The 27284-nt window shown below is 37.7% G+C and overlaps 1 protein-coding gene across 1 annotated transcript; it reads right to left on the reverse strand.

Moving 5' to 3' along the window:
- Nucleotides 1–4348: 4348 nt before the first annotated feature.
- LOC5574177 (solute carrier family 26 member 10) lies at nt 4349–20357 on the reverse strand. Its single transcript, XM_021852311.1, is given in 7 exon segments — nt 4349–4843; nt 4845–5024; nt 5083–5687; nt 6584–6725; nt 7184–7288; nt 7372–7536; nt 19475–20357. Coding segments are annotated over 7 exon segments (2163 nt in total). The 5' UTR covers nt 20174–20357; the 3' UTR covers nt 4349–4576.
- Between the last annotated feature and the right edge of the window lie 6927 nt (nt 20358–27284).

The following is a 27284-nucleotide window of genomic DNA, read 5'->3' on the forward strand; positions in this document are numbered from 1 at the left end:
CCGGAGTGAAAAAAAAATCGATACTCCGGATAATCGAGTCCGACCTGTACTGTTTTTTCACCGAATATTGCTGCTAGTGGTATTCAAGCTGCTCATATTTGCGTTAAGGTGAAGATGAATCGAAGCCAAACCTCGAATTTCCAGGAGCACAAATCTGAAAAACCAAACATCCGTTTGAGCTGAAAACTTAATCGATTGGTCACTAGCTGAGTTTTCTGCTCAAGCGGGTATTCGGTTCTCCTGATTTGTGCTCTTGAAAATTTGAGGCTTGGCTTCAATTCATCTTCACCTTAATGTTGTGGCACAGAAAAACAGACGTAACAGCTAGAACATTACTCATTTGAAACTTTGTCTCGCAAATGTTCGCATTGGCTCATGGAAACATCGAGTCATGGAACAGAAATGCTTTGGAGAGCTGCACAGAATACAAAACTATTAAGTCATACTCTTTACTCTACTTTACTTGTGAAACTCAAATTTGATTTGTGAACATGTGGCATCATTCCTATCGTAGCATTACCATCCGGACAACTAGATCATTTTTCTTACAAATTTGTTCGAGGTGGATACCCGGGTAGAGGTGAATAACAAAATAATGGTAAAATAAGAACAAATTTTGCAATCATATCTTGTTTAACCATTATTATGTTATTAATATATGACATAAATATCTTATCAATAGCAAAACATACAATCATAGCAAAATTTGTTATTGGTATGTTATCCTTGAGAGTCATGTAATAACTAATCAATAACAAAATATACTATCATGGTAAAATTTGTTATTTGTGCAAACATACTAAAAAATATTAAATATCTACATAATAACAAACATCGCCATCACAGTAAAATATGTCATTATTTTGATATTTAAAATATTTATTTATATAATTCATGAGAACAAACCAACATCAAATTTTGCAATAATAGCTCATTTTACAATTCGTATGATATTCATTGAAGATTTAAAAAGCAAATGTTTTTTTGCAGGAAAGCAAAAAGTTTATTTTTCAAACATGCTAAATTTAGATATTAAAGTCAAAGAACTTAAATTACCATTATTTCGATCTATTCGTGAATAGCTTATTTAGTTATTATTTTGTTATCAATATCTAAATAATAACATATTTTGTTATTTGCGGTTGCCTATATTTTTGCTATTATTTTGTTATTACAATGGCAAAATATTATATTATTTAGTTTTTATGCCATATAAACTTAGTTATTATTTTTGTTATTTTATCTCTTATTTCAAACAAACAAAGAACAAATTTTGCTATTCAAACATTCTTTTTTAATAGTAAATTTTGTTATTCTTTGGTATTCTCCTCTACCCGGGTAGGAATGACCTAGGAAAAGTATAACAGTTATGGTGGTTATACTGCCGCGAATGCAAGTCAGTCCCATCTGCATTTTCGTCAAAATTGAGTTGAGTTCAGTTTTTAACATCTCTTCCAATGCTCTTTCAGCTGCGCTAATAAAATAATATGTTTTGTTCGGAAAAAATAGGAAAAAACAGCAAGTCAAATTGTCCCATAATGAAAAGTAATCACATTGGGGGTCTGTAGCCATGAGGTTACGCTTTCGCTTCATAAGCGGAAGGTCATGGGTTCGATTCCCAGCCTCTCCACAAAAAACTCGTCCAGCCACCAGAAGACGCCTCACGGAGGACCGTGCTTTGGGGAGCACATCCATCCTCCGTCAGTATCAGATGGTGACTGAGACAAACTGACCCTCTTCGCTGGCAGCTAGCCTCACTAATTGCAGAGCTCTCTCCTACCTGCTCGGTGTGAGAGTAAAAGAATAGGAGAGAGTGAGTCCGGCACAGTAGTGGCCACGAGCACAGAGTGCCTTAAAAAAAAGTACCGTTTAAAAAAAAAAGTAATCGCATGTCAGTCCCACTACAGACTTTCGCACCGTGGAACACAAAAATGTAACTTGTTTTGATCATCTTTATATTTTTCTCGAAAAGATATCGTAGTGAAAAGCAAGTTGTGAAAGTTTCATTGAGATTGGAAAATGTTCCTAACCCCTGGAATTTTTTGAATATCCGTATGGAAAACGAGTTTGTCCATCACTGGTACACCTACCATATATCACCTTTTTAATATTGTACACCGTAAAAGACTGTTTGAGGGGACCATAATATTAACCATGAAATTTAGGTTTAGTATGATATCATGAGTCGTTATAGAGTCATGGAACATCGACCATGGAGGTTTTACTGTTAAAGCAAATCACAAAATCACATAAGGCTAATTTAAATAAGGCGGACTTTTTGAACCAGCAGAGCAAATGGCCGGCCGTTTGCTCTGCTGGTTCAAAAAGTCCGCCTAATTTAAATTAGCCTTATGTGATTCCGCCTTTCGTGTTTCTGCCTTTCGTGTTTCTGCCTTTCGTGATTCCGCCTTTTGTGTGTAGTCGCCTTTTGTTAATTCTGCCTTTTGAAATTCCGCCTTATGTGTTTCCGCCTTTCGTGTTTCTGCCTAACGTAGGACACCCGAAAATATAAACATATTTAGATTTTTAAAGCTAGGTATATTTAATCGTTTTTGTTCATTTCAAAATAAAGGGAAATGAGGTGTGAGGGGGCTGGAAACAATAAATAGGATTTATTATTTCAAATAAAAATATTATTAAATCAAAAAAGTACAAAACATTGTTTCAAAAACGCCATTTTTTATTTTAATACACAAATTTGTTGTTTCAAAGAAATAAATTTTTAAATCAACAATTTATTTTGTTGAGCCACATTGACCCCAGCTGTCAAATTCAACAAGAAATATTGTTAAACCAAATTACTAGTAGTTATTAAAATAATAAGAAGCAATTATAAGCAGGCAAATAATGCAGAAATATTGTTGAAATGATTCAGAATTTATTTAACTTCAAAATATTTCTCTCTGCGTGTACAAAGATCCAAAAAGATCCATTAAACAGAAACATTTAGAATCTTCTGAAGCAATTGCTCCATTTATATTTTTCGATTCCATAAAACGTTGCATCAAAAACTATTTCCTGGTCGAAGTTCTGGCTACGCCCTCGTTTGGGTGGATTTTTTTTGGCAGAATATTTTTTTACCCTTAAATAACGAAACTTTCTCCTAATTGTTAAAAGTTTATGAAAACATTTTGAAGTTTCGTGTGAGTTCGATAATAAAAGGAATATTTTGCATACCTCTATTTGAGGGGCTCCCAAATCTACCTCCGCACCGGGCCCCCAAAACTCTAGCTACGCTACTGCTTAGATGTTGTATTTGTGATCGAAATAGTATTATATTTATACTCTTTCTTCATAGATAGTTTATCAATAGTCAATAGGTTTGAGATTATAATATGGTGTTTTTAAGCCATTTACTATTTTCCACTATACTTCGCTATACTTTCTTCTATAGAAGAAGAAGAATTTTCTGGCCGTTGCTGTAACCCAGAAATTTCTTCACGCAATTGATTAGTTGAATTAGTAGCAAAAGTAAGCTCCTGGCAGGCGTGGCCCATCAATACTCAGGTATGGAGGACCAATCTGGTCAAAAGCGCTTAGAATGAGCAAAAACCTTAAGGGGTTGGAGAGCACGTATAGGTTCATATTCTTGAGAGTAGCAAGTACATACCGAACGGTTTCTAAAGAGGCCGTATGCATCATAGCCGGGATGACGCCCATCGAGCCCATCATCAAGGTAGATGTTCGATGTTTTAACTAAAGAGATACCAGAGAAGTCCGCAACGCGTGTAAAGAGGTAGCTGGACCCATCGGCTAATACCAAATGTGTCAGATTGGTACAAAAGTTTCCGTCAGTACATGGTCGCTATAGGCAGTACCGGCATAGGTTTGGGCACTCAGATTCTCCTACTTGCCCTAATTGTGCTGGCGTGGAGGAAACAGCGGAGCATGTCGTGTTCGATTTCCTGCGATTCATTATTGTGAGAGATCGCATGCTCGCTACATGCGGAGGGGACACGTCCCCTGACAATATAATACAGAGAATGTGTGCGGATGCCGAGTGCTGGGATGCAGTAATTACGACTGTCACTCCAAAGGTGGTCCCGCGGGGAGATAAGGGTCTGAGTCCGTACACCACTTGAACAATTCAACAAAAACTGCTCAAGTAAAGTGCATGGGCTGGTTTTAGTGGTTGGTTGGTGCGGCCTCCCCACACTCCCTGAGTTACCTTTTCAGGCGTCTGTTTGCAGATTCCCGCTTGAAAAGAAGATGCTCTATGTTCAGGACACTCGAGAAAACTTTCAATCCGAAAAGCTGGCGGATTCGAACCCACAACCGCTACGCCTATGTAAGCTCGTACGAAATCATGGAGTTGGTTAATGAGGATTTTCGAAGAATAAAACCACAGTTTTACAAAAAGATTTTTCTTGCCAACAATAATAACAATACAATTTTATAAATACTGAGTACTCCGCCATCGTTCGACCGGAAATGCATCAATTTCAGTCAACCTCGTCGTAACGACCTTACAAACTATAAAGGCACATTTCGAAGGGTAACATTAAAACTGTTACCCGTATCGCTACCCGAAAACTATGCTAACATCTATCCCTATTAATCCATGCTTCCACTCTCATCACGCACTCTCCGACTCCATAATGCTAACCTGGCCGGAATCGTTCACCGTGGCATCCTGCGCCCACAATACGGCATCGTGAATCGTCGGGAACACCTTACAGTACTCTCGATCGTCAGATCCGACCAGCTTGCATCGTGTCATCATTTCGTACACGGGACAAGACGACCCCGCTACCAATATCTTGACCGAGAGTTTCTCAAACTCGGTGATCAACCCTTTGAGTGCTGCGATCGCCGAAGGATCGATGTTGCTCAGTGCCGTGAAAGTCCAAGACCAGGAACCGCAGGCTGTACTTCTTCTTGTAATCCTTTCGTTTGGAGTTTTTAATCTCCTGGGTGAGATTCAGATTCAGTGATTCGCATAGACTCGTCTTGAAACCGGCCCGAGTTGCAAAGTTTAAGCTACCACAGAAGTGGAAGATTTTGATGCCAGCAATGTCGATCGTCTGAAATGAGAAGGATATTTGTGAATAAGGTCGATATGAATGTGGCCACATGACTTACGCCTTTATAACGATTGACGTCCAGATACAAATCCGTATTGGGAACGTTCTCCATGAGGCAGGTGTACGGCTTCATACCGCGGAAGAAGATCGTGCAAATGCTCAGCACCATGCCGACCAGCAGCCCGATGTCGATCGCTACCAGAACCACCGTGAGGAAGGTCGCCATCCAAACGATAGCATCCACGGGACTGAGCTTCAAGAACTGTCGGAACTGTGTGACCTGCATGAGCAGTCCCTTCAAGGAAACTACGATAACGCCCGCCAGGACACATCGCGGCAGAGGCTCGAAAAACGGTCCAACCCACAGCAAAACAATGGCCAGGATCCCGCAGGAGATTACCGAAGCGATTTGCGTTTTACCACCAGTCGTGAACTGGATCATCGAGCGGGACAGAGAAGCCGAAAACGGTAGACAGGAGAAGAACGATCCGAACACGTTGCTGGTGCCCATCGCCAGCAGTTCCTGGTTGAAGTCGATTTCGTAGTTATGCTTCTGGGCGAAAATGAGGGCCATCGATACGGACACGGCGTAGGCGACCATGGCGATTGGGAAACATTCCAACAGAAGCGATCGCATCAGGTTGGTGTCCGGGAGGGCGGGATCTGCAATGGGAGAATGTTAAGTCGCTTCAGTCTCTTTTTGGGGCGATTTGTTTTGCTATCGAAACCCAGCATATCTTCCTTAAGTAGTGCATTTTACCAATCGGTCATAGAGTTTGGCCATGTGCTCTTGAGAGTTAGAGCTACGCTGATGCTGTTAAATATTGCTGTTTGCGTTTGACGTGCAAATTCCGTTTAACTGTGCTTTAAATACGGTAACACAAAGTAACCATGATCCATATCACCGCCAACCCAGCAAAGAAAATCAAATTTTGACTTCGCCTTCCTTGTTGAAAATCTTACCGCGTTTGGTGTTCCCGCATTTGATATTTGCATTTCAAACGCACACAGCAATACACTCGCCAGCTACAACTTTGCCGCAGACCGTATTGACTTCGCATCTCAATGACATAAAATTTGGAAAAAAAAAACACAAACCGACACAAAATTAATTTTCCAATGTGTGCGAAAATTAGACACAGATGTGTTGGTCCAGAAGAGCCGATTTTGTGTAATTTTTAAATAGAGTAGGCTATATGGTTTGTAACTCCCCTATTAGGCATTTCACGGCGAAATTCTCTCTCTTTCGCTCTTCAACAAAACTTGAAAACAATGATGCCAGTACCTGTCAACTTTGACAGGTACTGGCACCATTGTTTTCAGATTTCCCGAAGGAGGGAAAGAGAGCAACTTTCTGATTACGTCACCGTGCAATGGGCAATAGGAGACCTGTTTTGATTTAGTATGTGGTTTTGACTTTTATTGGCCTTCATGTTTACAAATTTCATGAAAGAGTGGCAGAGAGAGGAGGATTTCTGTGCAGAGCCCCATAATGATCGAAGAAGAAAGAATAGGAGTATGTAAATATCAAACTTTACCTGCAATCTATTAAAACTCACCTGGAAACCCGGTCGGAATGTGCCCGATGGTTTTGATCCTGTACTCTCCATTCAGATCTACAAATCTCGATATCAGAGTACCGCTTATAACCGCAATCAGCTCGATCGGAACAGGGATACTGCTTCGCTTGGCGACAATAGGCTAACAACGTGCGTAAAAATCACAATAACAAGATGAGTAATAAGGAAGCAAACATTTGCGGTTAGATCAGAGGTTTATCTTACTGCATTTAAATCAAATCGGTGCTGGGTCATTGTGCCGAAGTATGTTAAGCCGAATTTTGTTAGGCCGAATTGCTCTTACTAAGTTTTGAAGGTGACGGATCAATAACCCATTTGGCATAACATACCACGGCTTAAGGTGAAGATGCATCGAAGACAAAACTGAAATTTTTATGAGCACAAATCAAGAGAACCAGGCAAGGGTTTGAGCTGAAGACATAATTGATTGGTCACACGCTGGTGGTGATCAGGTTGAGGTTTGGCTTCGATGCATCTTCACTTTAACGCACTTCGGCCTAAAGTAATTCTGCCTAATGACCAGACACCAGTCAAACCTACGGTGCAACAGCCTTTATTGCAGTAGAAAGCGTCACTCACCTTCAGGTATTCGTTGTTCGCCACCACCACCACAATCGTAACGGCAGATATCACGATGGCCGCCCAGTTGGCTCTTGCAATGTCCGTAAAAATTGCGATGTACGTCTGGAAAAGTTTACGCAAATAAAGGATTAGATGAGATGCACATGCCTCATTACTATGTACTTAATTCACCGGCGGAGGCTTACATTTACGACTTCGAAATTCCCACTCTGGGGAGGCAGGGTCAGCCCAAGGAGATCCTTGATTTGCGAGGTGAGCACGTGGATGGCAGCACCGGTCGTGAAACCGGATACCAACGCATCCGATAGCAGGAACGAAATCACTCCCAGCCGGCCAACGTACATTATCAGCTGTAATGGGGAAAGAACACAGACACTTTAATAATCAATAAAATTTGACTCAATGCCGAATCGATAGAATCAATAAAATGTATTTATGATCTTCGATTAGGCTGGTGCGGACAAGATAGGAGGATGATCCGGAACGGAATGGTTGGGGTATTTAATGAAGTGATAAGTGTTTTGATTGAAATTCAATAGGATGAAACACTTCTGTCGACTAGCAAAGTAACTTGCCTTTGAATTTAGACTTTTCATTGCTAAGTAGATTATTTTGACTCAATCGATCACTATTAGAGTGTCCATTTCCCGGCCATTTTGCTCGACAAAAATCTTAGCTTGTCCCGGGAAATCCCGGGATTTATAAAAATTTCAATAAAACTAATATTTTGGTAGAAATGGAAGTACAAATCCAACAAATACAATGTTTTTAAATGAAATAAAATGAAGATAATGTAGCTTTCCAATTATTATAACAAATCATATTCCATATGCTCATAATTCAGTTCGAAATTTCATTTGTAGCATTTCAAGACTGATTTCAAATCATTATAATTGTAACAGTCATTTATATCGCATCGACATAAAAGATTCAAATTTATGTGATTGTGGACCATTCTATGAAGACATTGATCATATAATTTTTCATTGTTTAACGTATATACAATAGACTGGCCCAGCTCAGTATGGGAGAAAAATAAAGTTGTATGATTCCACGGGGCACCCCCCCGGATTATTTCTCGGGGTTAGAGGAAGCCTTTCTGAAAAGTTCAGCTCATTTGGTCCTTCCATGAGCTGGCGCATTTGAATTGAAGTTAATATGGGATTTTCAGCTCAAACATATGAGCAACAGCACATCATCTACTGTTTGGTTCAGGAAAATTAATGATCGCGTTCAATAGGGTCCTAAAGCCTTGTCCCCATTTTAGTATCAAACGCTTAAGATTTGGGCAAAAACACATGTTTACTCAATTTTTAAATGATTTTCATTTGTTTAAGTCCAAAAAACATTTTTTTATAACTTTTGAGATTTTGTCTCATCCCTTGGTTTAAACTCAAATATTGAGTATATTTTGTTTTCCGTGTCCCTTCCGAAATGTCAGATAGGAACAACCCCAGTGTTAAAACTATAAGCCCTGTGGCATTTTTGTCGAAACAGTGAATGTCAAACATGATCACAAGTGTCAAGGTTCATATTTGGAACCATTTTTAAAATTGAAGTTTAAAAATGTTATGACCATTATTTGAGCTAGAAAAATGGCTAAAGTAGTTGCAAGAACATGCTCTTTCGTATTATTAAATAAAAACAAGAATTAATTAAACATTTTAGGACCCAATTGGACCCAGAATGTCAAAAACACTACTTGATGTAATAGCGAAGAATATTGCAGAAGATTGTACCATGATCAAAATTAATAAAATTTGTGTTTTAACCATCTGAAGTATGTCATGCAATATTGCTTGTATTTTTTCAACATAGCTTGGAGGTAGCCACTAAGCGCATCATAGCCACCTATGACGCTGGGCGAGCTGAAGCACATGTCGCATGCATATAAGTGACTGTTCGGGAGTGCTGATCTAAGCCTAACTTTCAACAACTGAAAGAGTAATGAAAATGAGATTAAATCCAGATACAACCTGCTGCAATTATGTTCATTAGGGTATCAACTAGCGTATTTGTCATTCTGGGCTTATTTGAACGTGAACAATTAGTATACGGAATGAAACAGTGACATAGGATCAATTTTCAATATATTTGAGACGAATATCCCATACAAACTTCAAATCGAATGCGCCAGCTGGTGGAGCAACCAATTGAGTTGAAGTTTTGAGAGAGCGTTTCTCTTACCCTAAGGCTCATATCTAGGGGGTGCCCCGTTGAGTTTTACAACTTTTTTGTTTAAGGGCCAGTCTAATATACAAAGGAATAAATTTTTAAAACAAATTCAAAATTTAAATCATACTACTCCAACATCTGTTAGAGATATTTTAGGAAATGTAAATCTATTTTGTATGATACCGTAAAATCGGGTGTAATTGATCAGAAGGGTGAAATTGATCATCGTATCACACGATTTTATTTATTCGTAATGGAGCACAAATATCAATGTAAGCTACAATAAATGAACGTTGCTTGTCGTAACTATTGTAGAATTATGTGTTGTGAAGTTTTTTGCGTTAATGAATGTTTATTACTATGATAATAACGTAAAATTTCAAAATCATGCACGGTGCAGTATTGACAAACAGCTATAAACTTCTATTTATAAGCAAGGATGTGAACATGGTATAAACCTGAAATTTTGTGAGGATGCTTGAGATATATCCCCAAACCAGATTTCATCACCAAAACTCGTACCAATTAGCTCATATGGTTGAAATCAGGGACGAAAAAAATCATGCTCACTATACTCAATTCACCGACATTTATGCCACCATCAAAGTAACCGCACCACCACCAATATGATTGTACCAATGAAGATGGCACAAAAGTAGATTGGCAAAACAAACAACGATGCCCATATGTCGTTGGTGTTTTTGATAATCAGAAGCAGAAGAGTGTCAGTTTTAGAAAATTGAGTATCAATGAGGTTCATATTAATTAAAAAATATGCTGCTATACGGATAATGAACGATCTGATGCACGTAATCAATTATATTGACGCGTCTTTAGTGTGCCTCGTGCAAAAAATACAATTTCCCGAAGCATATTGCAAAAAAGTCAAGCTAGTTAGAATGAATATCATTTTTTGATTCCGATTATCACAAAGCGGTTGAGTAGCAGCAGGTTAAAAGGAAACTGAAAATCTTGCGCAAGCGCTTTGCCAATCTTTGTTGTGTTGTCAAGGTGAGGATAAAAACAAATAAAAATCAACGAAGATTCCACCCAGCAAATATCAATGTAGGCGAGGGTAGATTGAGTATTTTCGTCCCTGGTTGAAATAATTGAATTTCTGTTAGATATCATTGAATTCCTTAGGAAATTGCATACATTTAGGCGTTTTCCGAGTAATTCTTGAAATTTAACTATTCGTTATTTATATGAATATTGCATTGTTAAGAATTTTACAAGCATATTCGGATTCAGGGAGCTCAAATTTATCATATAGAGTTGTTTTGAAACTAACAATAATGGCATTGACAAGTGATCAATTTCACCCCGAAATGAGATCCTCTGATTTTTTATTTTAGAGGTATTTTTTAACACTAAAATGACATTTGTTAGAAAATTTCGGTACATAAGTCGATGAGGCTCACCTTCGTACTTGTTTTCCTGCATTTAGTTGTTTGGGATTGTTAACATTATAGAAAACAGACTAGGAAAACCGTGAAAAATGATCAATTTCACCCGAAATTACGGTACTTGTCTTTTTTCGTACGTTTCTTTTCAGCTTTGAAGAACAGTTTTCTATATGTGATACCTTAACTATATAGGTCCTCTCCTAGGACCTTTCACTTCTTCAAGGATTTGGCTCTGCTATGGATCAATGCCGTTTGAGCCTCTTATTGTTAAGATTGTTTATTTTGTAATGTTTTTAGAAAAGATGAAGAGGTTTTGTGCCTTTTGGAGAAAGATTTCGGTAAGAAATCACTCAAAGGGGGTTTTCCCTCTTCCAAAATTTCAAGTTAAAAATAAATAAATAAATATATAAATATTCCATTTCGTATTCTGTTGAAGTAACTTAACGAAAATCAAAACTTTGCTAGGTTTGCTAAAGATTTATTCAAATTCTTTATAATACTATTGAATGGAAATATGGTAACAAATTAAGTCATAATAATAAAGTTATTTGCTTCAGACATTTGAAAACTCATTAATACTTTAGATAAAAGACACAATTGAAGATAATTAAAGGATTTTTTTTTTTTAGAATATCATGTTAGAAGTTGATAACTGAAAATTATTGACTGAAGTTTAGATGTACTTTGAAATTCGCTTTCTCAGAATTGGCTTATAAAAATGGCTTATGTTGATTAGAAAAGCAATTAGGCTACGTAGCCCGTCATTCGTTTTGGCAGCCATCAACATGGCTTTTTTTTCAAAGTGATAAAACTTAGTCAACATAAGTAATATTGATCATAATCACTACTTGCGCTCACATGCAGAAAGTATGCTGATACTTTTTCAGCAATGTCAGTGCAAAACCAAGTGATTTTCTTCAATTTGCAATCGTGAGATTAATTAGCCATAATTGGTATGGAAAATAATTACTCTTTTCAATGATACTTTTCTATTTTATCAAAAAAGAAATATGTCAATGTATTGCATTGGACTTAAGTGATTTTCATCCAATTCTACGTACATGTCGGGAATCCCGGGATTCCCGGGATGTCAGAACTAAAATTCCGGGAAACGGGAAATCCCGAAATTTGTCAAATCCCGGGATTTTTTGTCCCGGGATGTCCCGGGATGGACACTCTAATCACTATCATAAATGAAGCCTATAAAGTGTTGTTCAAGATCGACAACAGCCGATTGACAACGGATCAGGTCTTGCAATCCGTTTGAAGTCTACGACATCTAGATGTGTTTTCTTATATATAGCTCAATATTGTGCTAGATGGTGGTAAATCTTCAAGCTGTTTAGTCGAATACGTATAAGTAGATGAAAAACCAAATTTAGTACTATACCATTTAATTCCAATATAGTGTGTACCTTTTGGCAGATACGCGTATTTCGACTTCAACTGTAAGGCCGTCTTCAGTGTAAATACTAGACTCGACTTGACTAGATGGTGTTTAACAGAGATGTCGGGCGCAACAGCGAGGTATGATTTCCAACAAATCCAGTCAATTTGTTTGCTTCGCGAATCAGAAGCGTGTTTTAAAAATGTTGCACAATAATCCTTTTCAAATGCTGTTCGCTTTGGACCAGGTAGGTACAGAAAGGCGTGGAGTACAGCCAGCGACGTGGGCACTGGGCAGTCCTGAGATGCGACCACGCATATGTTGCGTGAATTTGTTGATTCAATGCTATCTATTTGAATGTTTACCAAATAAATTAAATAGGAAATGTTTTGACCCACTGCCTTCCATTTCGGACAACTGCCTTGCCAAAGCTACTGAAGCTTTCTTAGCTGCCTCCTCAAGTTCATTCTAAAGTTCTTCAAACAATTCCTCCATGAATGTCTCTATAGTGTATAGGGAAATATCTCATTTCAGAAGTGAAATTATTATTATTTTTTCAGGTACAACTTCAACATTCCAAAGCGATTGTTCTCAGAGTTTATCCAAAGATGTTCTAGATATTTCCGTCGGAATTTTTTTTGTTTTGAAAATTTTCAATTTTATAATTATTACAGAGATTTATTCCAAACTGTTTTTTATTTTCAAAAATTTCTCCAGAAGAACGACTGGTTCTTCCACTAGTATTTGAAATTTTCATTCGAAATTGTTGCAGAGATTTTTGTCCCTGAATTGCACCATGGATTCGCTCGTACATTCATTAGGTAATGTAATGTTCCTACTGTAATCCATTTCAAGAAGGTTAGAATTCTTTCACATAATATAAAAGCAATTCCCATCAGAAGTCGCGCTCAAAATCTCCAAAAGTAGAATTTTAAAACGGAGATTCGCCTTTGATTTTTTTGATAAATAATTCAAAAATTTGCCTCAACATTTCCTAAGGAAGTTTCCATAGTTTTTACAAAAACCCTTATCGAAATAATCCTTGATATCCGTCAAAAATCCATCTTAAGACTTTTCAATCCCTGCAGATATTTCTCCTAAAATTCATTCAGAGGTTTCCTGTGGTATACGTCCAGTTGCTTTTCTACCAAAATTCATCCAGGGATTATCCTGCAAGTAAAACAAATGTTTCTATACTGATTTATGAGGATGATTTTTCTGAAATACCTCCAAGGGTTCTGGCGTTCCTCCAGAAATATCTCCTGAAAATAATTTCTGTTTCTTGTGTAATCTTTATTTCAAGCTGTTCAAGGAAATTTCTTGGATCACTTGGATATTTTGAATAAATTCCTGCTAATTTTAAGGCAATTCCTTAAATTCCGTCAAAGATTTCTCTTTGTATTCTCCTTCTTTTTTAGTTCTTTTAGTGATATTTGTAAGAAATCCTTAAGAGATTTCTTTTGAAATTCCGTCACCGATTAATCCCAGAAGACCTCCCAAGGAAAGCGAAAGGGTATTTCGCCGAACAAATTATCCTTCGAATAATCTCGAAATCTCTCCAAGAGCTCCTCAATGATTTTCCAGCGATTTTCCTTGGAATACGAGTTATTTGTGCTCTAATTTCTTGGAAATACTTCAGCCTAGAATCTTCAGAAGTATCTCTCGATTTTTTCATATATTTCTTCTATTTTTTCCTAATTTCTTTTTTTTTCAATTGATTTCCCGATATAATTTATTAAGTAAACCCTTTAGAAACTCTGTAAAGACTGCTTGGAAGTATCCCAAGAGATATTGTTGAACGTGTCCTCAGTAATGTTCGAGACTATTCTAAAATTATATCTTATCATAATTCTGAATCATTCGTTTTCATTTTAAGGACATTTTAAAAATATTCATAACAATCTGGTGGTTTTCAGAAAATTCCTAATAAATCTGATATTTTTTTATACATCTAAAATGTCAATGCTCATATTCTATAAATAACTATTTTTTAGACAGTGTGCAAATTTACACGGCGAAAGACAAAAGTTCGAAAGGACAGAAAACCTAGTATACAAAAGATCGAATGGCTAAAATTCGCATATGTGCTCGCGTAACTTTTCAAAAGAACCTATCATTGATCGATTAAGAGGCTCTCTTGGTAATCAATAACTGAGCCACATTAACCTCTTCTGTTGTGTATTTTGTATGAAACGCTAGCCACGGACAATGTCTTTCGATATACGGTGAAAAATTTCTCAAAAGCTTTAGTACTCTGATATAATGGAAAGAGAGCGATAGAGAGGAGAATCTCACATTGTTACATATGTCCTTTTGAAAAATTACGTGACATTTTTTCAGCATTTATAAATGCATTACCCATTAACGTATTCTCATATTCAGAAGAAGATTTCTGGTCCATTTACAAAGATGGTTTAAAAATCAAGCAAGACGAACGAACTTTTGGCCCAATCTCACCCCTGACGAAAGTAACTTAAAAAAACTGCCGATGTTCAAAAACGGAAAAAAATATCTGTTAATATCCGAGACCTTACTATACAACAGCCTAACTGCAGGAAGGATACGTATCTGTTGAAAAAATGATGCAAACAAAATAAAATTCAAAAAAAGTAATTGGCAACAAATCTGCTAAAATTAAAATTAAATCTCTCTAGAGAAGCCGACGTTTCAAAGAATGATAAACCTCTGACGAAGATGTGCACAGCTGCAATGCCTAAATAAAAAGTAACAATCTCTGATAAAATTGTTTGCAATGAAACTATCAAAAATCATCTTAAATTATAAGGACTGTTTATTTTATAAAGTGGACATTTTGTTTATGCTATATCTTTTTTATTTATTGATAAAATTGTAATCTGTTTTCTGTGCATCGTTCAACTATCATTCTACAATGCTATGAAATATAAGATCTTAGAAAATGCTTTTGGTTGAGAAGCTAAATAGTTTTTCCAAAAACTCCTAAGAAAAGCTGTTCATCGAAGTTTAACAATATTTTTCGCAAAACAAAAATCCTAATTTATATGAACAAATTGTATGTTTGTATCCTGCACTATTCTACTAAAGGTAAAGCTTAAAACAAATCAATTGTATTCCACCATTCTCTGACACTAGGTAACATTAGTGATTTACCCATTTATGGCTAAATTTGCTGATACACCATCCTTTCACTCCTAGCAAAAGAGAAAAGTTAAAAGCTTGTTCAAATCTAGTTTGGATTACTAAATAAAGTATGTTTGTATAAACGCGAGTTAAATCGTGAGTTCAAACCACAGTCTTATGTATAAATTTTACTGTTTATGGTAGTTTTACTAAAAAGTCTCATACTTTTAAAATCATGTACGCATATTTATCGATCTACAGCAAATTGTAAACGGGTTTCTCCGAATATTTCAATTGGTAATCTTAGAATAACATATTATGAGCTTAATATGTGGAAAACAAAATCGATTTTATTACAGCAGTGTTGTTAATTTTGATGATTGTCAATGTACTTTGAAAGATCTTCTTAGAATAAAGCAATTGTGTTTCTATTGTGCTTTAAATGTGACGTGGGGACTAAATAAGTAACTCTATGAAGGCGTAAGTTATTTTCCATATTAATACCATATTTGCACTTCCGTCAGGACGTTCTTTTAACCACAAAATTCTGCTCATATCAGTTCCCTTCAAATTTAAAATATTTTTCTCCAAAAAATATAGAGGAAAAATGATTATATTATATCTGTAAAATTGTTGCTCCAAAATTAACTTGATTTTTTACATCAGCCTTCTGATTGATGGTGTTTTCGAAGAACAAGCCTTTCTAGAATATAAAATATATAAATTGTTGAATTTTCCAGCCAATTTCTAACAATCATTTAACCTCAAAAAATCGACCGTTCTAATCATTGTTTCATATTCATCTGAAATTTAATTATTTTGGAGAATTATCACACCATTGTACAATACTAGTCAAACGATGTGCAGAAAACCGATTGAAATTTCATTGATAAATTAAAAAGATACAGCGTGCACAAGGTGTCCACTTTATAAAATGAACAGTCCTTAGACCTAAAGAATAGTTCACGTTTGAAAGAAGAATAAAACTTTGTTAAATAATAAATTACAATAGTTCATGCTAAGCCTAACTTCAAAGAAGGCTTTGAAGTGAAGAATGACCAGAAAAGCAGCACAAATTTCTTGTGAAAATATTCGTGACTGAAACGCAAGCAACGCAAAAAAAACAGCCATTGTCAAAAAAAAATCTGTAAATAAACGATCAGCTATTATTTCAAGCATAATTTTTCAATCCGACGTTCATGCAAAAATAAACAAAATGAGATTTGCTTTGCATGTGTTTGATAAACGCATAATCTACACATTGAGCATACAAAAGTATTCCTAAAACATGTTTTTGATTTTATTAAACAAAATTTGCAAACCAAAAAACCGTACGTTTTGCAAAGTGACTCAACTGTCAAATTTTTTGACGCTATCATATACACCGTACATACGTTCATAGTAAAACGACTTATGTGCAGATTCGAAACATAAATTTCAATCAACAGATACGTCATACTGTTTGTAATTCACTAAACATGTGTAAAATCGAAAGATTTAGGCTTCTCACAACTGACGAATCGGAAAACTCATGAGGGACATTTTCATTAGCATTTTGTTATTCACGGCTCCGTCTGTTGCACTTGTTAGTCGAGTTGTAATTGGACACATTCGAAATCAATAGTCGTTGTAATTGAACATAGCAACTTGTGATTTAAGTTACTTCAACAAGTTTTATGGGAATCTACAAACCTACGTAGGTGCAATTTCAAAACAAATACAGGTGTATCTGATGTGGCGCTAGTGCAAAATAAACTGTCAAAACCAAGCATCATACAACCCAGGTATGAATCATCATGGTGTATGTAACAACCATAAAATACAAAAGTTTATTTGTTAATTTTATCATAACAAATTGTCATTGCTTAATAGTGGTTAGAAACAGTGTCCTTTTTTTCAACTTTTAGTGAATACAGCGAACTGGATTTAAAATGCTTTACAATATATTGCATTGCATTTTTTAAAATTTTTCCGAGTGTCAGATACGTCGTTTTGGAAAATGTTGCTTTATTTGGATGAAGATAATACTCAGATAAACACGTTCACTGTCAAAAATCCTTTGTAGTGACAATGAAACAGGCTGCGACCAAGTTACGAACCTGCCAAGTGCGAAAAGCAACTTGCCTAAAAATAAATAAAAAAATTTGATTATCAAAGGTTTTTGACTAGGAACTGGTAGCTTACTGTCGATGTGACGGATATACAATTCATTTGTCTGTTAAATCCACAATAAATCACACCTTACTTGGTTACTCGCGAGCAAACTTTCGCGATTTTTTTTAGTTTTTCTTTTGGTAAGTTCTCCCGAGCAGTCGGGTGCGAACTTACTCACACTAAGCCTGTTCGCGAGTTTGTCACGTTGATTTGGGTTGGTTTACACTTGTGAGGTGCTTCGTAATGCGAACATTTTACCACCAAACTAAAGTTCTAGTTTTGTGTTCAGGAAAACTGATGATATTGACACGACATCGTAGTAACACGGAAAATAAAATATGTTCCACAAAAAATAAGAAAATTTGTGTTTTCTAAAGTATGTACTGCAAAACTCAAATTTTTGTTATTGCCAAAAATTTGGTTCTCAGAAGAGGCTTCAAGAAAAAATGAAAAAAGATAAAAATGTTCAAAAGTAAAAATTAGAAAAATAAAACACCAGAATTGATAAATTTGTGAATAAAAATAAATGATTTTCCAAAACGTGTTTAGACCTATTTTAGATAGCGCAAAATGCTACTTAGATCAAAAAGAAAAATTTGGGTATAAGAGGGTTTGAACAGAATAATTTTCGGAGCTAAGAGCAACTAAATTTATGATATCCGTTTTTTTGTTCAATATAATTTAAAAAATTCAGACTTTGTTTAAAATATGGAATTTTGACTTTTACTGGCCTCGTTGTTCAGGGATGGTACATAAATTGTGTCTAGCTTGTTGAATTTTTCGACCACCTTTTCTTCTTTCACCACACTTTTTGTATGAGACTTCCAAAAATTTTGTAAGATTTGTCACGCTCGATATATTTGTTGTATGTTGCGTTTTGTTGTGCGTATTGGTGTCTTGTCCGACTTGTGACCGTCTAAAATTGTTGACAAGACACCAATACACACAACAAAACGCAGCCTCTAAACCCTTGAAGAAGGCGAAATATACGCCAAAACGTCGGAAAGTAGAAGCAAAAGTCGTTTTAGCTGCCTCAAGACTGATAGAGCCGATAAAACTTTAGAAAGAAATTAGTCAGCACAGTCGAAAGCATTCATCAAATTTAAGAATTTGAATATATGTGTATAAGCATTTGAAGAACAACAGAAATTTCCTCAGATTTATTTTATCCGACAGATAACATTGGAGTTTCGTTTCTTGTTTTTTTTTTCTTAGATATACAACAGATTTCGAGAAGGTGTCTATGAACGATGACTTTGGAAACTTCTGGAAGTTATACTTTTTTTACTTGCTTCCAGTTTCTTTGGTAGTGTCTATATCACTAACAAAGAAACTGTAAACAAGTAAAAAAGTATGACTTCCAGAAGTTTTTTTCTATTGTGTTGAAATTCGAAATCAGTATTCATCGTATAAGCTTTGCAATAGTAAGAATTTATAATTATGGAAGGTAGGAGAAGTTTTTGAAATTATTATGTTTTCAGGTCACGAAGAAACGAAGAAAGAACAATGATACCTTGGAACGATTGTAATCTTTGGAAACTTTATTGAGAGTTTTTGGCAAATCTGGCTCTTTGGCCTGCTCCATATTCTGAGGCCAACATTATGACTTGTATAATCAGTCTGATTGAGAAACACTGCTGTAGGTAATCGAATTTGGGAAAAAAAAGTTTAATACAGGTAAAATACAGACATTATTAAAACTTCTTAGAAGAAATCGATTTCAATAGCCAAAATTTTTCTATGTCGCTCGAAGTAATAACACTTCAAATATGAATGCAACATGAATTTTCTAAAGCACAAAAAAATCTTGATAACAAAATAATCATTTGCGTCGAAAAATTCATGGTTTGGTCGCTCACTGAATATGATTAATCAATCAAGTTTTCAATACAGAGCGATGTTTGGTTTATTTGATTTGTGCTGTTAAAAATTCGATGCATGGCTGCGATTAATTTTCACACTATGTGAAAAGCTAACAAATAGGCTATAAAATCTTAACTTTGAAGCCTTAATTTCAAACCATCCTCGTACGTACAAAAACAGTTTGAATCTCTAAGCATTACTCACCTGCATTATCCCGACGATGAAGCATACTGCCGAAGCTACTTCTATCGGACCCACAATACCACCCCCGCTGCTTTCACTTCCGACCCCAACTAACGTATCGTTCAACACCTTCGACCCACTCCCCTCACTGGAATACTTGAGCACTAGTTTCCCCACCATAATCGACACCACCGCAAACGTGCCCATCGAGTTGTGCCTCGAGGTGCCCAACACAAAATACACCAACACCGGAAAGAACGCCATATAGATCCCCACTATCGGGGGCACATTGGCCAACAACGCGTACCCCATGCCCTGGGGAATGTGCATCACGGCCACCGTACATCCACTGATCAAATCCGACGCAAAGTCCCTCTTCAGGGAGTACTCGGACAACCAGCCCACAATGGGGAACACACTTCGGGCACACCTCTGCGCACTCCACCCCTTGACACTGTCCAGCGCTTCCCGGACCACTTTCCGCTTGGGCTCACTGTAACGCATCTCGTGGTTGAGTTCTTCCTGCTGGTACAGGGGTCTTGCAACGGCCACCGGAGGCAACGCCGTAGTTATGGCCTTTTCCGATTTGATGCCCTCGTCGACCAGATCCCGATAGAATCCATGATTGGTGACTCCTTGATCAGTGTCCACCCTCACCAGGTCGGACCCATTATACTGCTGCGAAGGGTCATCGTTTCCTCCGCTTCTGCTGTCTGGCATCGTGGCGCGCGTTGTTCGTCTTCGTTCTTCGTTCGTATGAGAGATCCTTTCTTCGCGTCGGTTCACACGCGACTGAGCGAACTCGCATCCGCGGGGGGCTGTTTTGAGGGTGCGATTATTATTTGCCAACTGGAGGAGCAATTAAGATATACTGGGGCCGACGACGCGATGCTCTAAGGCATTTATGGGGAGGCTGTAAGTGGAAGAAAACAAGGCATTACTGTCGTGACAATTGCCGCTTAGATACGCGTTGCAGTTCCGTTAGCAGGAAATAATGTGCAATGTTGTTGTCTTTCGTCGCTATTTGTAAGAGAGTTTGCAAGATTCTACAATTGAGCATAACATTTTCTACAGAGTCTGAAACCTGTTGTTTAGGATATTCAAAATGTCACAAACTTAACCAGATATGAACTGATCCTAATTCCTGTATGGAATGCATCGAGAATTCTTCCAGAGATTCTTCAAGGATACTTCAGAGAATTTTCCTAGGATTTTTTACAATAATTGCTCCCTAGATTATGGCTACAAAAAATATCTATCAACACCTCTAAAGTTTCCGGATAAAAAATGCAATAGACTCATTCGGAAATTATTATAAACATCCTCCAGGCATTCGTCCTTGTATTCTTAAAAAAAACTATATGTTTGATCAGGTATTTTCAAAAGAGTCTTGTCTTCCGATAATCCACCTGGGGAAGCCTAAACTTCATTAGCGGTAAACGCGCAGCTACTCAGCAAAACCAAGCTGCTTGACCAAGGGCTTGACTCTCACCGGTCGAGGAGCTTTTCTCGGAAATTTTCTCGAGACTTTCCAGGGCATAGTATCTTCTTACCTGCCCCACGACATACACATACAATAATGGCTAATTGGCAAAGAAAGCTCTTAATTAATAACTGTGGAATTGCTCATAAGTACATTAATATGAGAAGCAAGCTCCATCTGAGTTGGAGCGTTATGCTCATTCACTGAACACTAAGCTGGCTCTGACCCAGTTGAGATGTAATGTCAAATGGAAGAAGAAAAAGAATCTGCTTACGGTTCCTCTAAGAATTTCTGAAAGGATCTCTCCTCTAATTTCTTTCTTTGAACTTTTGGGATGTTTTTTTTTCGGATTCCTCTATTAGTCATTTGGTGATCGTATAGATATGACTGGATGATATTTTGACCTTGCACGATTTTTCCTCCTTCTCTGAAACTCTATCTAGACTTTGTTGAGAGATATTCAAATTGAAATTCTACAAAATTTGCCGATTTTTCAAAGGTTTCTGAAGCAATTATACATTTCTAAAGTAATTCCCAGAGGTATAGAATTTTTATTTACAGTATCGGACATATAAAATGCACCAAAGCCGTTTTCCCATACAAAGTGGTCAACTTCAGAGAGCTATATCTCTGCCGTTTCTCAACCGTTTTTTCTCATTTTTTCTGTGACCAAGACCAAAATGCACCAAGACGAAAAGTAATGTGTCAGACAAACTATGCGTCGTATCCTTTCGGTGTCTTTAGCGCATTTGTTCCTTATCACGCAATGAACAAATGTGCTTATGTGCTTAAGACACCAAGATGCTACGACGCGTAGTTTTTTTTTTTTTTTTTTTTTTTTTTTAATTTCTTTATTAGTATAATTCCAAACATTACATTCATTTCTTATATCTAGGTGTTCTGTGTTATTAGACAACACTATCATCCTAATTTGGTAACACAAATTTAAGATTTAATTAACATTTTGTTAATAACATATTACATTTCATTTGCCGTAGCAGTTCAGTTTTTTTTTTTTACAGGTGAGTTGATTTCACCTGCTTATAAGAGAAAAAAAAAACTTTTTTATTATACTTAACCTAACTTAACCTAAACATACAACTCATTAATCGTGGCAATAGAAGATTGTAACGATTTTTGCCTGAAATTATTAATGATTGTATTTGACATTTGTTCCAATGTTTCAACTTTGGATATTCTATGTAACTCATTGGTACTATATCAGGGAGGAAGCCTCAGAATCATTTTCAAAATTTTATTTTGAATTCTCTGCAGAGCTTTCTTCCTGGTATTACAACAGCTAGTCCATATTGGTACAGCATACAACATGGCTGGCCTGAAAATTTGTTTGAATATCAAAAGCTTGTTCTTAAGACAAAGTTTTGATTTTCTATTAATAAGGGGATAGAGACATTTTACATATTTATTACATTTGGCTTGAATGCCCTCAATGTGATTTTTGAAAGTTAAATTCTTATCTAGCATGAGCCCTAGATACTTAACTTCATCTGACCAATTTATTGGAACCCCTCTCATCGTGACAACATGTCTACTTGAAGGTTTCAAATAAAGAGCTTTTGGTTTATGTGGGAATATTATTAGTTGAGTTTTGGAAGCATTAGGAGAAATCTTCCATTTTTGCAAGTATGAAGAAAAAATATCCAAACTTTTTTGCAATCGACTACAGATGACACGTAGGCTTCGTCCTTTGGCGGAGAGGCCTGTGTCATCCGCAAATAAAGATTTTTGACATCCCTGAGGTAGCTCAGGTAAGTCAGATGTGAAAATATTGTATAATATTGGTCCCAAAATGCTGCCTTGAGGAACACCAGCTCTTACAGGAAGTCTTTCAGATCTGGAGTTCTGATAATTAACCTGAAGTGTACGATTTGACAAATAACTTTGAATTATTCTAACAATGTATGTTGGAAAATTAAAGTTTTTTAATTTTACAATCAAACCTTCATGCCAAACACTGTCGAATGCTTTTTCTATGTCTAGAAGAGCAAGACCAGTAGAATAGCCTTCAGATTTGTTGGAACGGATCAAATTTGTTACACGTAAAAGTTGATGAGTGGTCGAATGTCCATGGCGGAATCCGAACTGTTCATTGGCAAAAATTGAATTTTCGTTGATGTGGGCCATCATTCTGTTCAAAATAACCTTTTCAAAAAGTTTACTGATGGAGGAAAGCAAACTGATTGGACGATAGCTAGAAGCTTCTGCAGGATTTTTGTCTGGTTTTAAAATTGGAACAACCTTAGCATTTTTCCATTTGTCAGGAAAATATGCTAATTGAAAACATTTGTTAAATATATCAACTAAAAATGATAAGCTACTTTCTGGAAGTTTCTTGATGAGGATGTAGAAAATTCCATCATCGCCAGGAGCTTTCATGTTTTTGAATTTTTTAATAATAGTTCTCACTTCTTCCAAATCAGTCTCCCAGGCATTTTCGAAAACGTTCTCTTGATTGAGAATATTTTCGAACTCCTGAGTAACTTCATTTTCAATTGGACTAGTAAGTCCTAAATTAAAATTGTGCGCACTTTCAAACTGCATAGCAAGTTTTTGAGCTTTTTCGCAATTAGTTAGTAATAATTTGTTTTCCTCTTTCAATGCCGGTATTGGCTTCTGAGGTTTTTCGAAGATTTTAGATAATTTCCAAAAGGGCTTAGAGCCAGGGTCCAATTGAGAAATTTTATTTTCAAAATTTTTGTTTCTGTTAGCTGTTAGAAGTTTAGTATTGTTAGTAGATCATTAATTCAAACCTATGAATTTAAATACTAAAGTGAACGTAAACTTAACATTAGCATGCAATACGTACCACCCTAGCTCAACTGTTATAAACCCAATACGAGTACACTAAACATTACGAATTTACGAACTACACACAGCATACATACACAGAACACGAAGTTAAGATAATCGATAGTATGTACAGAAGAAAACCACAATCAGTATCCAATCGAAAGGCAAATAAAAAGGTTGCAAGTTATCGCGCGCGAAGTTAATAAAAAGTCAAAGTGTAAATTAATCGGAAATATAAAGTGCTTTTGAATATCGGAATAAAAAGTGGAGTTCTTGGAGTGAAGGAAAGGACTTTGGAAGGATTAGTGACGGGATCAAGGAGTGCTAGGAGTGGAAGGATTCGAAGGATTGAAGTTGTTGGAGTTAGGAAAGAAAAGGATCGATTTGCACACAACGTAGGGATCTACGGAATTCTGGTATTAAAGGCAAAACTCAACCCACGAACCTACAAACCCCAACATTTTTGGTGCCGTGACCAGGATCAGCGGTTGAGTTGGAAGCGTCATTGCCCGTGAGGACAATTGGGCCATTGTTGGATGGAATTTGGACTTTGGATGGAACGAAACCATTTTTGCTGAAGTTTTGTGAGCGGAAATATTTCAACACTTGTGAAGTCGGTCTCTCTCTCATCGATATCACCAAACGGATTCGCTAGCAAGACTCACTGTGGGATACTAGCTGATAATATAATTCAAGGCCTAATTGAGTTAGGCCACAGGTGAGTGGCGCTCCTTTTCCTTAAAATCCATTGAGTGGTGCTACCGAGATTCTCTTTCTCCTTTCCTGTGAGGTACGTGATCGTTGTATCCACGTCTTGCTACGACGGCTGCGAGGTGCTTAGTGAAGTTGGTTCGACAATCATCACGCACGGGGGATAAACAACATTACCGTTGTGGACTGGATCGTCGTATGCGAAGTGTTTGGCCAGCGCGCGATAGTGTTTGGAATAGATAGAGCCGAGTTTGGATTGATCTGTGATCGATTGCCGTGCATACATTGCAACGTCGGTTGGATTCGGTTGGACTCGTTGTTGGAGCACGTGACTGGTCGGATTACTAGTACTACTAGGGACTACGAGGAACGGTATACATCCATGCCGTTGTTTACATCTAGATCCTGAGGTACACAGCATACAAGGCCTATTGTTGACAGGCCTCAGGTGAGTGCCTGTCCAAGTATATACCCTTATCGTTGTGGTGCTTCTGGTTCTCTTTCACCCTTTCATGTGCTTGCTGGGACTTTCGTCAATTGAGCTGTCGGTGTATTGGATTGTTTACGTCTGGCTCGATCTTGGACGAGATTGCGCTGCGCTGACCAGTGGATAGGAGCAACGGAAGGCAACTATATCTATACCTACAGACAGCAAAGGTTTGGCAATCACGAGACGGGGTAAGCGAATATTGAGCCTTCTTTGGATTCGTCATACGGGGTGCCTTTAGTGGTTTACTTCAAATTGCGCATACATTTTTGGGCGTAGTGAGGCGAAATATATTTTATAAACAAGGCCTGTTGTAGACAGGCTACAGGTTAGTAGCTGTCCAACCTTCATATACTGGTTTGGTGGTGCTGCGTAAGATTTCTTTCTCTTTCATTGGGCTGTTGGAAGCGGTAACGGATCGATCGACCTAGATAACTTGGACTGGGATCAATCGCAAAGATCAGCTACAAATACTATTGGGTCACAGGGCCGGAGTTTGGGCGATTTCATTGATTATACAAGGCCTGAATTGGACAGGCCACAGGTGAGTGGCTGTCCATTGATTGTACAACCATATCGGCGGTACTTCCTGGTTCTTTTTGGTTTATTATTCTCGGTCCCTGGATTCTTCACGTTTGGCTGATCTGATAGTGTGGGTATGGCTGGAGGAATTAAAGACAAAATCAAGAAACGCGAGCGCCTTTTTGCGGCTCTGCGTCGACATGTTCAGTTTCTGGATAGTTATAATCCAGAAGCGCAGCAAGGGCAAGTTCAGTCTAGGCTGGACAAATTAGAGGCAGCATGGGAGGAATTTGATGAGTTGCAGGAGCAAATTTGTGAGCTAGACACAGAAGGCGAATTGGAACAGGAGACGAACAACGCGTACGCTGTATTTGAGCGGCAGTATTATGAAATTCGGGCTGCCTTACTGGCAAAACTGGCACCTGCTCAACCAGTGCCAAATTTGGATAATTCCCTTCGGAACACCAGTGCATTGGGGATGCACACAGGGGTTCGCCTTCCACAAATTTCGTTGCCTGAGTTTGATGGGGATTACAAAGGGTGGCTCTCCTTCAAGTCAACCTTTGTATCGTTGATTCATGATTCTCATGAGCTTAGTGATGTGCAGAAATTCCATTACTTGAAATCTGCATTGAAAGGGGAGGCAGCCAAATTGATTGAGTCACTTACGATCACAAACGATAATTACGTCATTGCATGGGAGACCATTACGAAGCGTTATTCCAACGAATATCTGCTGAAAAAGCGTCACCTTCAGGCACTTATGGAGTTTCCAAAGATTGAGAAGGAATCGGCGGTAAGGATACACGGATTGGTGGATGAGTTCGATCAACGGTTGAAGATCTTGAAGCAGCTGGGTGAGAAAACGGAGCATTGGGGAGCGATGATCGTCCACTGGATGTGCTCGAAGCTGGACACACACACGTTGCAGCTCTGGGAGGACCACGCTGCCTCCTTGCGGGATCCAACTTTTGCATCGTTGGTGGACTTTTTGGAGAAACGAACGAGGGTATTGGACGCTGTACAATCGAACTGTAGTAAGGAAATCAGTGTAGCACCGAAAGTTACAGTGAAACGGGAGCGGTTCGCTGTACATACGTCCGTGGAAAGTGGAAGGAATGATCCCGTATGCCAATGTTGCGGCGATCAGCATTATCTGGTACGGTGCTCCAAGTTTCAGAATTTTGGGCTAAAGGAGAAACTGGATTTCGTGAATAGCAAACGGTTATGCAGCAACTGCTTCAAGTCTGGTCATTGGGTACGAGATTGTAATTCCAAATTCAACTGCAGAACGTGTGGCAAAAAGCACAACTCCCTCATTCATCCTGGCTTTCAAGCAAAACGGTGGAGGTAGCAGCAGCCGGTAAAGATAATGATTTCAATAGTTCGGCAAACGGTGCAAAAAGACAGGATGCAGCTAGATCGCATGTCGCAGCAGAGATGGTGGAGGAAAATCAAGAAGAAGCAATAGAAAGTTCTTCTGCTGGATCCTACAGCATTGGAACGAAGCAGGGAGGTTCAGTTCCAGTGTATTCTTGTCTACAGTTGTAGTATCGATACGCGATCAGCATGGTGGCAAGCAGCTAGCTCGTGCCCTGCTGGATAGCGGCTCTCAGGTGAACGTGATGAGCGAGCGGCTCTGTCAAGCATTAAAACTGAAGCGGAGAACAATATGTGTCCCCATAACGGGAGTTGGGCAGTCGGAATCGACAGCGAAGCATGCAGTTAGCGCAACGGTTAGTTCTCGAATAACGAAGTTTTCGGTCGGATTGGATTTCTTGGTTCTGCAACGTGTGACTGCTGAGCTGCCCTCAACA

Source organism: Aedes aegypti, chromosome 3, assembly GCF_002204515.2.
Source record: "Aedes aegypti strain LVP_AGWG chromosome 3, AaegL5.0 Primary Assembly, whole genome shotgun sequence".
In the NCBI taxonomy this organism is placed as follows: domain Eukaryota; kingdom Metazoa; phylum Arthropoda; class Insecta; order Diptera; family Culicidae; genus Aedes; species Aedes aegypti.